The following is a 12,665-nucleotide window of genomic DNA, read 5'->3' as shown; positions in this document are numbered from 1 at the left end:
GGAAAGGCACAGAGAACAGGCACGGATGTTTGAGGAAATCATTGTATATCCTATATATCGCTATACTATCCTTCACTTTAATATCCCATACAACTGTACAAAGGCAAAGCCTTTTCTTCTCCCCTCTCATTACCAAACAGCCAGGCTGCCGTCAGCTGTGTGCCAACTGCCCAATCTGGCCAGCAATGAAAGCAACACAGTCACCATGCAGCTTGTTCCTCAGAAGAACACCCCTGTCCCCAAGCCACTGGTCTGATCAAATGGAGGGAAGAGTGGACAGTGAGCAACAAAACTTTACCAAGACTTGTTCCCTAAAGGAGAGGCCAAAAGACAAGGCAAGATATGGAATCTGAAGATCAGGTTTTGTGTGAGAAGGTAGGCACTCAGTTAGGCCCAAATAACTTGTATATTCTCAGGTGACTCACAAGCCCAGTCAAGATTAGGGAGAATACAACCCTCTCCTATGTTTGTTATTTGCGTGGAGGAGTGGTGGACACATTACAGAAATTACCTATTGCTACTCTAAGCCAAGGGACAGTGAAGGAAAACATTTTCAAAGGTTCACTTTACGCATTCCCCAGCCATCCCTCCCACATAAAGCCTTACACTTATGTGTTACCATGCCTATACAGGTACGTCTGTAGAGCCTGCCTGAGAGTAACAGTGACCTTTCAGCTAGGGAAGCCAAGACAAAGGCACACAACACTGAGCTGTTCAAACTACTTTGGTGCAGAACCTCAGCCACCTTGGGACTACTTTACTGCACCTCCAAACCCTGTGGTCATGTTTTCCTGCACACCAGCGGAAGCACCAGTACAATTCATATGGCACAAGGAACTAGGACATGAACACTTGTCTGTCCCTACAAGCACTCAAGTGAGCTCATTTGTCTGAAGGCATTTGGTTAGTTTTCAGAGTGGACTCAAGAATGTCTCAGGCCAATATCCCGTGCCCTGGGGCTCCCGCTTTTGCCAAGTTTCAGGAAAAGCAAAAGGCAGAGACCTTATGCTGGGAGGTAAAGTTAACATCAAGTGGTCCAGCAGACACAGCTCCTGGCAGACTTAAATTTTCCATAGTGCTACATAATACAGTACCAAAGGAACAATTGAGTTTGATTGATACTTACATTAGTATCAATCCAAAACAAAGGCCAATTGTTCTGGAAGTATATTAATCATCAGGAGAGTAAGAAGTAAAGGTCCCATGCCAAACAAATGATCAGTGAGATTTGGAGAAGCAGGATGACAAATGTCTGCTAAAGTTCAAAAGTACAGTAAGAAGGGAATTGGACTTGGGGAAGCCCAAGGGAATTTGGGCTTTTCTTTCTATGTAGTGTTGTCCCAGGGGAAAAAAACGAGCCTCAAGCTCCAAATCTAACATCCTTTTTTGTCAACAATGGAGATATTTTAGAAGCCAAGTATCTGATACAGGGAAATTTGAATACAGATTTTTTTCTGAAATCTCCCACACCGAGAAAGCATGTTTAAAAAACACACCTGCATATATATTTATGTGTATGCATACACATACACACATGCATAATGCAGCCCTGGGAGAATAAAATCTGTTAAGTGAATGTTTCAATGCTGGGAAGCAGTAAGAACTGCAAACACGTGTGTGGAGGATGTGACTTCAGTAGAACAGAGTGTAACACTGGTGGGTTTCAGATTAGATTGCAGACAGAAAAATAAGGTATTTTTCCAAGACAAAGAAAGCAGAGAACTTAACAGCAAAAGAACTCACAGTTTTTTCACTCTCAGTTAAAATGCATTGTGAAAGGAGAATCACGCAGATACAGAAGTGTGTGGAAAAGGGGAAAGAATTGCAACATACAGTTCATAGTAAACTAACAACGTACCTCCTTGTTGTCTGATTCTACAACTGCCCACTCTTTTGAAGTCTTTTGTTGCTGCTTTATTGTTCTTCCTTTTCTTCCGATGCTTTATTTAGCAGCCTGCCTTGAAGATATATAACAGGATAAAATGAGCAGCTAGAAATCCAACAGAATGCAAAAAATTATAAACTGCCATGGCTATACAGGGATGAACTGAAACAGATACAAGCATAACACATTGATCCCAAGTTAAAAAAATCTCACCAATAGTCCACTACTGTCAAATTGTTTGTGAATGGGCATAAATCTGGCCACAGAGGAAGAGTCAATCAGTAAAATTTACAGGTGCTGTACACTGACCTGCTTAGTGAAGTGCTTCTTCTATAAAATTACGTGTTAGGTTGAACATGTGTGTTAAACGAAAAATAAGCAGGAAAGAATGGCTGGAGACAAGTAATTTCTCTGCAAACACTAAGGCACACATATTGGAAACCAGAAGACAGTTAGGAAAGAACTGCAAGTGCCCCAAGATGACCCTGAAAGTCAGGGGTCACATGAGTGCCCACAGCAGCTCGGGCCCCTGTGTGAGAAGGGCAACTGCAGGGCTCCTTTGGGACAGGGCAAATATGTCTTTCCCAGGACTCCCCAGGACTTGAAAGGGATCAGTGGTACAGCTGCAAAGAAGCCACAGCAAGACGCAGCCTTGAAATGGTGGGTGTGTGAAGGCAAGAAGCTGGAATCAGACTTCTAAATCTCCTGCTGTCTTCCAGACCTGTACTTGGAAGACTTGCTTGTTTGATGCAGGTGTGACACATGCTTCCCAAGCTCCTTGCCTTGAGACAGCTGCAGGTTCCTGTTGTTCTGAACAATCTGGGTAGTCTTGGCAATGTTAAAAACACAAGGTGTCATTGATTCTAGCTGGTAATATATACAGAGTAGTCTTAGCAGCAGTAAGGCTGCCCTAATCTCCTAACTGCTCTGCAGGTGGTATTCAGCAGGGAAATGGCTTCCCAAGACACGGGGGCACACTAGGAGGCCATACCTCGAAACAGGCAGGGCACCGTGAACACGACCCCCGTTTCCCACGTTGCCCTGCAAGGATACCGGCACGGCCTTTGCAAATGCAGTGCTAAAGCCCCAGCACGCCTGGCGACCCCCGCCGCGGCTCGGCGGGGGCTCATCCCAGAACAGCGGGGAAGTCTCTGCAGATGCCTGGCATCCCTCGTCCCTCCGCCGACTTCCACCGCCGAGCGCGGCCCCCGCCCGGCGGCGGGCAGAGGCGGTGCCTGCGGCGCGGGGCGGTCCCGGTGCGGCCCTGGCCCCGGGTGCCGCTCCCGCGGCGGCCCGGGCCTGGCAGAGGCAGAGCAGCCCGGGAAGCGGCTCGGCGTCGGGGACCCACTGGCCGCCATGGGAACCAACGCGCCGCCGGGCCGGGAACCGCTCGCCCGCGGCCCCCACGTAAGTCAGCGGTTTCGCTCGCCACCGGCGGGAGTCCCGAGGGGTAAGGGCCCGGCGGAGCGGGCGGGGGACCGCCTGCGGGCCTGCCCGCCGAGCAGGGGCTGCCGGAGCCGCCTTTTGTCAGCGTCTGTCCCCTAGGTGAGGAGCGAGCCGGGGGCGGCGGGCAGCGGCCAGGTCTCCTGCTCCCTCCCCGGGGGAGGCAGGGTTCCGCCGAGCCCATGCCTGCAGGCGGCCCGGACGAAGGCAGCCCTGCCGGGGGAGGGCGAGCCTGCACCCGGCGTGTGGCGAACCGCGGGAGGGACCTCCCCTGCCCGCTCGGCGGGGATGTCACGGCAGGTGCCGTCTTCCAGGGCAAACACAGGACTGGTCTCTGTACCGCCGTTTCTCCACCTGCCATGTGGGATTTGCTAACGTGCTGGGTTCTCCGGAGAACGGTGCTAAATGGTTGCCCATTGGTGCCCATTCTCTCAGGATTTTCTTTCCATTATTCAGTCTGTAGCAAGCTGTGGGGAGCTGGCGACCTTCGCAAAGCTTCGACTCTATTCTTTGTCACCATGACTTCTCTGTCTATTATTTGGGAGATTAGAGATTAGGTTTGAACTCACCGATGTTGGGGTACTACCTGGAGGGTGGTCTTGGCAGGGTTTTAGGATTATTAATCAGTTTTATTTTGCTGATGTACTGCTGGCAATGAGAAATGGCCCCACCATGCCAGGTGCTGTACAGGCACAGTGGGAAGAAAAGCATGGACTCACATCCAAGAATTCATATCCAAGCAGGATATGGACAGGCGTTGGGAGAACAGACATGAATGCGGGCAGGGGAGCTTGAGGTCTGTGGGGTAATTTTTTGGGTAGGTTTTCTCTGAAGGCATTCAGCTAAGAAGTGAAGCGAATGCAATATTGAGGGAAAGGCAGGGGAGAGGCATACAGCAGGGATACGGACAGCAACTCAAGAAAGGTTGGGAAGGTGGCACTGGAGAGAGGACCAAAGGGCCAGCCAAGCACCCCAGGGGTGGTCCTGATTCCTTGCCCCTTGGCCAGCACTCCCACTGCAGGAAGTAGTTCCTGTTGCCCCAAGCTGTTCACTTTGCCACCTATAGAGCAGGTTTTGCAGCTGCCTGTCAACTGTTTTAAGCTACCAGGGGATATGGCTCTCTGCATGCAGGAAGGGTGTCGAAAAGGCATGGGAGGTCATGTGTGTCAAAATAAAAAACAAAAGGTGTGTACCTGTTATACAAAGAAGGCCTGTTCCATTTGAATCTGAATGTCTTACCATGTCAGCTGGAAATGCCTCTTTCTCTGAAGTGTTTCTTTATGTATCCTCCCTTTCCTCTTGTCTCCCAGCCAGCTTTGACTTCAGATTTGGCTCCAGGTCTCCCTGAGATCTGGAGGTGTTGAGAAATATTATCACCTTGGATATTGTCCAATGAAGGCATCCATCTAGGACTCAGATTTCTTTAAAGCAATGGATTTCTAACAAGCACTGAAAATATGTCTGTTGTCCTTATTATTTTTAAGTACGGAATTAACTGACAACATTTTTTGCCCTCTTGTAGCAGTGTTTCCCTATGGTGCTCTAAGTCCAAATGTGACACCATTGTGTAAGTACATCAGATGCTAAAGAATAAATCAACTTAGGGACAGAAGTGAAAATCAGCAAAGTTCTCTGTTCATATTAAGGAAATCAAGGATGCTGATGGAAATTATAGAATGTTTGCATGTCCTCCAAGGCTTTAAATTAGAATGTTAGACCACAAAAACTAAATGGGCTTTTTGATTTGGGAGCACCCTTCTACCAGAAGATTTCTCACGTCTGCTCTATTGCTCTTTTAGCATATTATACTTAACTGGAGAACTTTAGCTAGTAACTTTAGCTGCCCACACTAGGGGGAAGAATTAAGGAGATTCCCATCAACATTGTGCTGCTTAGGGAAAGGAGATTTTAATGGGTTATGTAAAATTGAGACTAGAGCAGAGTCAAGGATCCCGGTAATCTTTTCCATAAACCAGCATGATTTTATGTGGTAGAAGTCAATCATAGCTATTTTCCCACTAAATACTTATCTTTGAAAATACAAAATGTCCTTTTGAAAATCTGGTTCAAATAGGATGCTTTGTCTTACAATTTCATTGTAAAAGATTGAGATGGATCATAGAACTTTGTATGAGAAAATACAGGCATGACATCATGCTACATAATGTTAGTATTTCATAACTGCCTTTCAGAGGCACACAAGGAAGTTTCAGGAAGCACAGGAACAGCAAGAGAGAGAGCCTCTTGCAACATGGAGTCTCACCAGCCAAATGGCAGGGACATTTGAGTTTCTAATAAATACTGCTTCAGCAGCCAGGCCAGTCAGAAAATTATCTGTAACCACATGATTTTGAGTAACCTCCTACATCCTGGCACATTGAGGCTCTTGGGAAAATAGACTGCTAGTGTCTCAATGGTGTATGGTCTTTCCTGGAGGGACTCGGCATAGCCTATGGACATGTGTGTTGAAGTTAGAACATCTATTAGGAGAGTTGTGCTATCTGCAAAATCAGGGAATATTTCAGCAGTTGCTTTTATTTCTTTGTAATTCCAGACCATTTAATTCCATTAAAACATCCAGTCCTAAATCAAAGCTTTAATAAAAGAACATAGATAGCAAATCTAGCAGAGAAAATTAGGCTATCTTGAAAGTTAAGTAGAAATAACAGCTGACTGACACACTCTTCACATGACTTTTTTTTCCAGATAAGTATCAAAAAGAAAGAAGGAAATAAGTAAATGGCCACTTAACATATGAGGGTTTTTTTCTTTCCTAAATGTCATCCTGAACTCCAAAGATTTGTTCTTCATCGTTTACAAGGCTTCCTGTCTAAGTAAAGCATATTTACAGAAGGTTTGTTGGTTGAAGGCTTTCTATGAACTTTTTAGAGATAGTACCTCTTTTAAAATTGTGTGCTTATTTTTACTTTTCCTTGACTTTTGTTTCTTGTTCGGAAAAACAAAACTCTTTCTGGAGATTACTGGTAATGAAAATAAGGGCTATAGATACTCCAAGCAGAAAATGAGGATTATATTTTTGACCTAATATTAAAAACAAAGATATACTTTTGTGTAATGCCTGATAACAGAAAACACTGTGCTCTTGAAAGGCATTTGAGACTTCCATACCTGTCTGCAAGCTTCTTCAAATGAAAAATCTGAAATGGTTTCAGGAAATTGTAATAGCCATGTAATAGTTTAGGATTTAAGATGGATCTAAAAGTCACATGATTAAAGAAGATATTTGAATAACTCAGCTAATGATATCTAGTGTGTTACAAGCTTCCAAAACAGGAGGATTTTCCCATTGCTTAGTGAACAGCTACAGCTACACTTCTTTGCCTATTTTATATTATTTGTCACTCAAAATTTCCTCATCTGTCTTTGAAACTGTAAACTGACTATATGCTTTGTACTGCAGCCATCTTTACAATCACATTTTCTTCTTTTGTTACATTTTTTGTCTTAGTGCATTTAATAGCCAAAGTAAAAGTCCACAAACTACATACAAAACAAATTCTTTGAATATGGAAAAAAGGTGGAAATACATGTTTACTATTATTTATTCTTTAGTCCTGACATTAGATCTCTGCTTAACAGATTTTTTTATGTAGTAGCATTATTACCCCTTAAAATTAGAAATTAGGAATTAACAGTGAAGACATAATATTTCAACAGCCAACAGCCACATTGAAAACACAGCTGCATGCAAGTAGGATGCTGTAGAGCCTCAGAAGGGATAAGAAAGATGTAAAAATGAGATACTAGTTGGACAAGAATAGCAATTAGGAACCTCTAGACCTGTTTGCAACACAGGAGGTATTTATTAATAGTGACAAGTGTCTAGACTTTGATGCAGTATTCTTCCTTACTGCCAGCCATTTAACTGTCTTTTCAACATGGTATGTCAATTTTAATTGGAAAAATTAGGCAGTCATCATTAGATGATCATTTTTGGCTCCTCCCCTCCTTTTCTTGACCAGAACTGAGAAAGCTTAACAGAACCTGCTTTCTGGTCTTTCACATATTAGAGCCATTTGCATCCAGATAACTTGGCTGTTCTGCATGGTTTCCTTGACCAAGTATGTATAACAAATAACCTTCCTACCTGTACCTGAAGAGGAAACTGGGATCTGGTATTTGCTAAACACCCACTTTTCTTACCTAGTGATAACAACTTCCAATCAAGTTGATTCCTTGCTGGCTTTTGTCCAAATACTCTTGAGTATGTATGACAGCTCTATTCATTCCTGTTTGAACGTACCGTAAGTTGTTTTAAGTAAACCATGTTGTCTACTGATCATGGGGTTTAGATGCATAGCACAGGCATCAGCACAGTAAGAGGAAGAATTCCACCACAAGAATCACCTCAACGTAAGCTGCCATCATTGTTCAAGACCAACTGATTTGAAGACAGCTTGGCTATGTTGAACTGTGTCATATTCCCCAGCGGATGGTTGATGTGTGTCAACAATCAGCAATAGCAATCATATTTATTCCAGCAGGATTGAACAGGAGTGAAGCTTCAGAAGAAACAAACAAACCATAACCTTAAGAGCTTTTAATCCAAGTAAAGAAAACAGAACCTTTTGAAGGATTAAACAGAACACACAAGCAAAGTGAATCACATGATGACAGCAAAAAGTGGGTCAGTTCCACTATTTTATTTTTAGAGAGAGGAAGCAGGAAAGAAAAGTTTTGTGTTTTTTTTTTCAGCTGAAATTAAGATAAAGGCTCAAGTTGGCAGAGATTGAACAAACTAAAAAAAATCCTATTGAGGTTGCCAGCACTCTTTCCAGTGGTTTGCATGGGATTCAGGTGGATACAATTTCACTCTCATCCCTGACCAAGAAGTCCCCTAGAACGGAGGTTGCTTTTCATACTGTGCCTCTATCATATCTCACAACTCTAGCTAGTTACGGGAAACTTGACTCAAATTTTATAGGATATAGGCAAATGCAATTATATCATAATACACCAGACATGAGCATATGCCATCTTTCCAATAAGAAGAGGCTGTTAATCTGTTATAGAACACTGGCAGCTCTAAAGAAAATCCTGTGATATTTTTTAGCTAATTCCTAGTTATTTCAATGAGATTCACAACTCTGCTTATTACCTGGGGGGCTGGTGCTCCTGATTTTAACACAGAATCGTAGAATCATTTAGGTTGGAAAAGACCCTTAAGATCATTGAGTCCAATTGTTAACCTAACACTGCCAAGTAAGTAGCGTGACCGCTCTAGAAAGAAATAAGATCTTCATCTCCAGCATTTCCCAACACCTTGCGTATTAATGTCCATGCAGGGCTGTTACCATTTCTGATTATTTTTTATGAAGAGAGGGCCAATGAATTAATGTGAACACTGAGACCCTACTCCTCTAACAAACCCCAGTACTTGCCTCAGGCCTTGGCAAGAACAGGAGGCCATCTTCACAGTGTCATCAGAGGTTTTGAGTAGCAAAGGGTATGGCTGACTGGAGCAGTGAGATTATGGGGTGAGGCTTCTCCTCCCATCTCATCTTTCTGGATAGCATTTTGTCTCTCTGCTGGAGAGCCTTGGGGCAGGGCTCACTCAGTAACACAAGACAAATTTCATCCTATTTATGTAATATGTGAGGTCTGTGGGGGAAAAATAACCAAAAGGAACATAAACTTTCCCCCTTCTACAGTTTGTGCTGCAAGATGCCGAAACACCATTAGAACATTTATGGAAAAAACACATCAAGAGAGGCACTGATGCTGTTGTAAGAATAATTAACTACGCAGTTGCTTCTAGCTGCATAAGACTAGTATGATTCAGAATTTGTAAATGTATACATACTTTCATACACTCATGCTCAAATATGGTTCAGATTCTTCCCCAGCATTTTGTTTCTGTGAAACCAGCTGCAGATATACTCTTGAGCTTATCATAACCCAAAAGCATTTACAGGAGACAATTCAAACGTACATATAATGACACTTCCAGAATGCACATAGGTTTTTAGGCAATGTGCAATATGCATAAAGAAAACCTACTGATGCAGAGAACAATGTAAACAACTTAAGTGGGATATGAATTGAACCTGAGGTGCCTTCCAATTGCTATTACTACCTATGGTCAGTATTTCAAGTTAAGATTCCCAGTAATTTGAGAAGCGGGTGTGCTGCAACATTCTCAAAACACTGAAGCTTTGAGGAGCTATGACTCATTGGACCACAGCTGCTTGAGGACCTTCTGAACTTCACCATAAGATGTTCTTTCTCTCTCGCTTTGGAAACAGTCAGTTCATAATTTTAAATTCCCAAAGGCAAGTCTTAAAAGCTTTTTACTTTTTAAATTACATTGCCGTAATTCCTATTTAAGATCTCTTTTTTTTTGTTTGTTTTTAGTGGAAGACTTCAGTATTTGTTCCTCAAAGCCGTTCTAAACAAGTATTTGTGACTGCTAGAAAAGTCAGCTTTTTCTCCCTTCAAAGGACAGGAATACAACCATTCCCATTCCTTGCATCTATTTTCTTTTAGGCGTGTCAGACACAGGAATCACTATTAAGGTTAATTGTTCTGAGAAGTAGGGGGCAAAAGCAGAAGGATTTGAGACACCTCAGATATTATATGGATGAACAAAGATACAGTTTGGACTGAAAAAGTACGTGACATGGGCACAGGTTAGAACACAGGAAGTTCTGTTCAAATACACGGAAAAACTTCTTTACGGTGAGGGTGACAGAGCACTGGAACAGGCTGCCCAGGGAGGTTGTGGAGTCCCCTTCTCTGGAGATTTTCAAGACCCACCTGGATGCAGTCCTGAGTAATGTGCTCTAGGCAATCCTGCTTTAGCAGGGGAGTTGGACTAGATGATCTCTACAGGTCCCTTCCAACTCTGAAAATTCTGTGATTCTGTGACAATGCAGGTACCAAACAGCTGATCTGATGGATGGCCTTACCACATTAGACTGTCAGGTTTCAGCCACACAAATATGAGATCTACCAGAGGGAGAAAAATGGGTGAAGAATTCTCATTTTACTAGGTTTGTGTGACACCAGCTACCAAAATGTTTTATTTAGGTGCTTCTATACCAAAATATAGTGGGTAAAGGTTGCTGTTGTTACACGATGCTGAGATTACTGAACCAGGATCCACGTTGCAGTACTCTCACTAATGAGAGACCACTTTGAATCCAAAACACATCCAGTGTGAGAAAAAAAGACATATCTCTTTTACAATCAATTGAAACACACAGATGATCAGCCATACTTGACAGCTGGTTTAACAGCTTTCTTGATTGTTATCACATACCAATGAAGTCAACAGGATTTAAGGAAATGCAGGCATTCTTGGCTGAATTAACACCAAAGTCATAGAATTCTGTAGCACACCCAGAAACTCTTCATGAGCCACACAGGTCAGGCAACCTCCTTACTCTTCCATGCATTGCTATGGGCTGTGTCTGTCCTCGCTTTGCATCTCCTACAGGCAACCACAGTTCGTGGTTCAGACAGCCCTCATTTTGAAAGCTCTTAACATGATGGTAACCCCCACTGAAGCTGTAAGATCACTCAGTAGTTTTAACTGGATTGTTCTGATGCACATTGTATCAGGTTATTCCATACATAAACCAACAGCAAGAGGGTGTTCTGATACAAGGGTACAGTTCCTGGCTGTGAAGGCAAACCAGCATAAGACCCTACCAACACGGACAGCCTGCATGCTCAGCCCTTCGTCTGGGAGATGTCCAGCTCAACGCTTCTCACTGCTCCTGCCCCGTCGCTCCGCAGACGCCCGCGGCAAGAGGTGCGCGGTGCCAGGGTAGGAAAGAAGAAAGGCCCCGGCCCCGGCCCCGCGGGTGGCCCCTCGCTGCAGAGCGCGGAGACGGTGCGGCGGTTGGCAGCCCGGTGGAAGCCCTCTCCTCGGCCGCGCCCGGCCTCCCTCCCCTAGCCCCCTTCTTCCAGCCCTCCGCGGAGGCGGGCGGGGCAGGACCGCCCTGCTGGGGGCGGGGCCATCCTGCCGGCTCGGCCTTTGATGCGCTCGGCTCCAGCGCTGCCGCTGCGGCTTCGGCGTGGGGCGAGGTAACCGGGGAGCGAGGTGACCGCGGAGCGGGGCTGCGCCGCGCCGGCTTGGTCCAGCCTACGCGGGGGGTCTGGGCGCCCAGAGGGACTGGTGCCGCTCAGGCCGGGCGGCGCTCGTGGCGGGGGGGGAGGGGAGGAGCTCTGCAGAGCCGCCGGTGGCCGCGCCGGTGCGTCATCGGGCGGGAAGAGCTGCGTCGGCTGCGCGGCCAGCGTAGGGCTGGAGGTGGGCGCGCATGCGTCTATGGCGCAGCTGGGAGGGTGGGTGCTGGGCGAGGAAGGCCGGGCCTTGTGAGACCGGCGGGCCTGGGCGGGGGGTGGGTGCGCAGGTCTGCCGTGGGGTCAGCGGGACGGGCCTCACCAAGGCGTGTGTGCACGAATGTGTCTCGGGGAGGTACAGGGAGGGTTCTGACTCCCTGCGAGGGGAAAGGTGGGCGTGAGTCGTTTCCCAGGGGATAGAGAGAATGGCCGTAGGCGTCGGTGTTTACAGGTGTGCACGTCGGGAGAATGGAAGGGTTGTCCACAGGAGGGCACGTGTGCATTTTTGCATATAGGAGGTGTGTTGCGGGACTTGCCTTGCACACATGGCTATAACAGGCTTATAGAGGCAGCGACGCTGCACACGGATATGTGCACACGTGTATGTTGCATGGCAGAATGGTTTTCCATGCAGAGGAAATGTGTAGATACACAGCTAGTAGATATTGGGGGTGTACAGCAGGAATGGTACTTTGCACGTGTGTAAGAGAGGAGCTACAGAAGGAAAGACCCTGCACTTGGGTTATAAATATATCTATATGCTTGAGAGGTGCAGAGGGGATGATCCCACCTACACACAAGGAAGTGGGGCAGTGAAGGCAGTGAAAAGGTTGATCCCGTTCTGGGGGACATGGTGGGCAGGGTTTCTCACCTCATCACAGGGCAACAGGTGCACAGGGTGATAGGAGAAATAAATATGCAGGGTGACACTGAGAGCGCCTTCTCCACTCGCACAGACATGTTCAAGGAGATTGTTGAAAGACTCGGTTTTGTATATGGTCATCTGCATAGGGCTGCAGGAACAGCACGTGTATGTGTACAGATGATACAGAAGCAATGGCTCCATGGATAAAGAAGGGCGGCATGAATACACATGCTAGTACATGGTGTGGGAAGAGTTTTGGGCAGAATAACCTATAGGCGTACCAGACAGTGAAGCAAGTGGGAAGACTGAATGACTCCACAAGCACACAGGCATATGCAGTTTGTAGAGACTGTAAAGAGGAGTACTCCAGGCTTTTTGATTTTG

General features: G+C 45.6%; 1 protein-coding gene across 1 annotated transcript in view; it reads left to right on the top strand.

Moving 5' to 3' along the window:
- Positions 1-3,241: 3,241 nt before the first annotated feature.
- The window catches only part of GNE (glucosamine (UDP-N-acetyl)-2-epimerase/N-acetylmannosamine kinase), a gene marked incomplete at its 5' end in the record, with an annotated part of 31,244 nt that continues 21,820 nt past the window's right edge, over positions 3,242-12,665 (top strand). Inside the window, one exon of the mRNA XM_082498063.1 lies at positions 3,242-3,292. Within this exon, the coding sequence (XP_082354189.1) occupies positions 3,242-3,292 (51 nt within the window). The remainder of the gene's footprint in view (positions 3,293-12,665) is intronic.

This window comes from Vanellus vanellus (assembly GCF_965231255.1).
Source record: "Vanellus vanellus genome assembly, chromosome: Z".
NCBI classification, from domain to species: Eukaryota; Metazoa; Chordata; class Aves; order Charadriiformes; family Charadriidae; genus Vanellus; species Vanellus vanellus.
The sequence above is the reverse complement of the archived record's forward strand: the minus strand, read 5'-3'. Positions and strand labels throughout refer to the sequence as shown.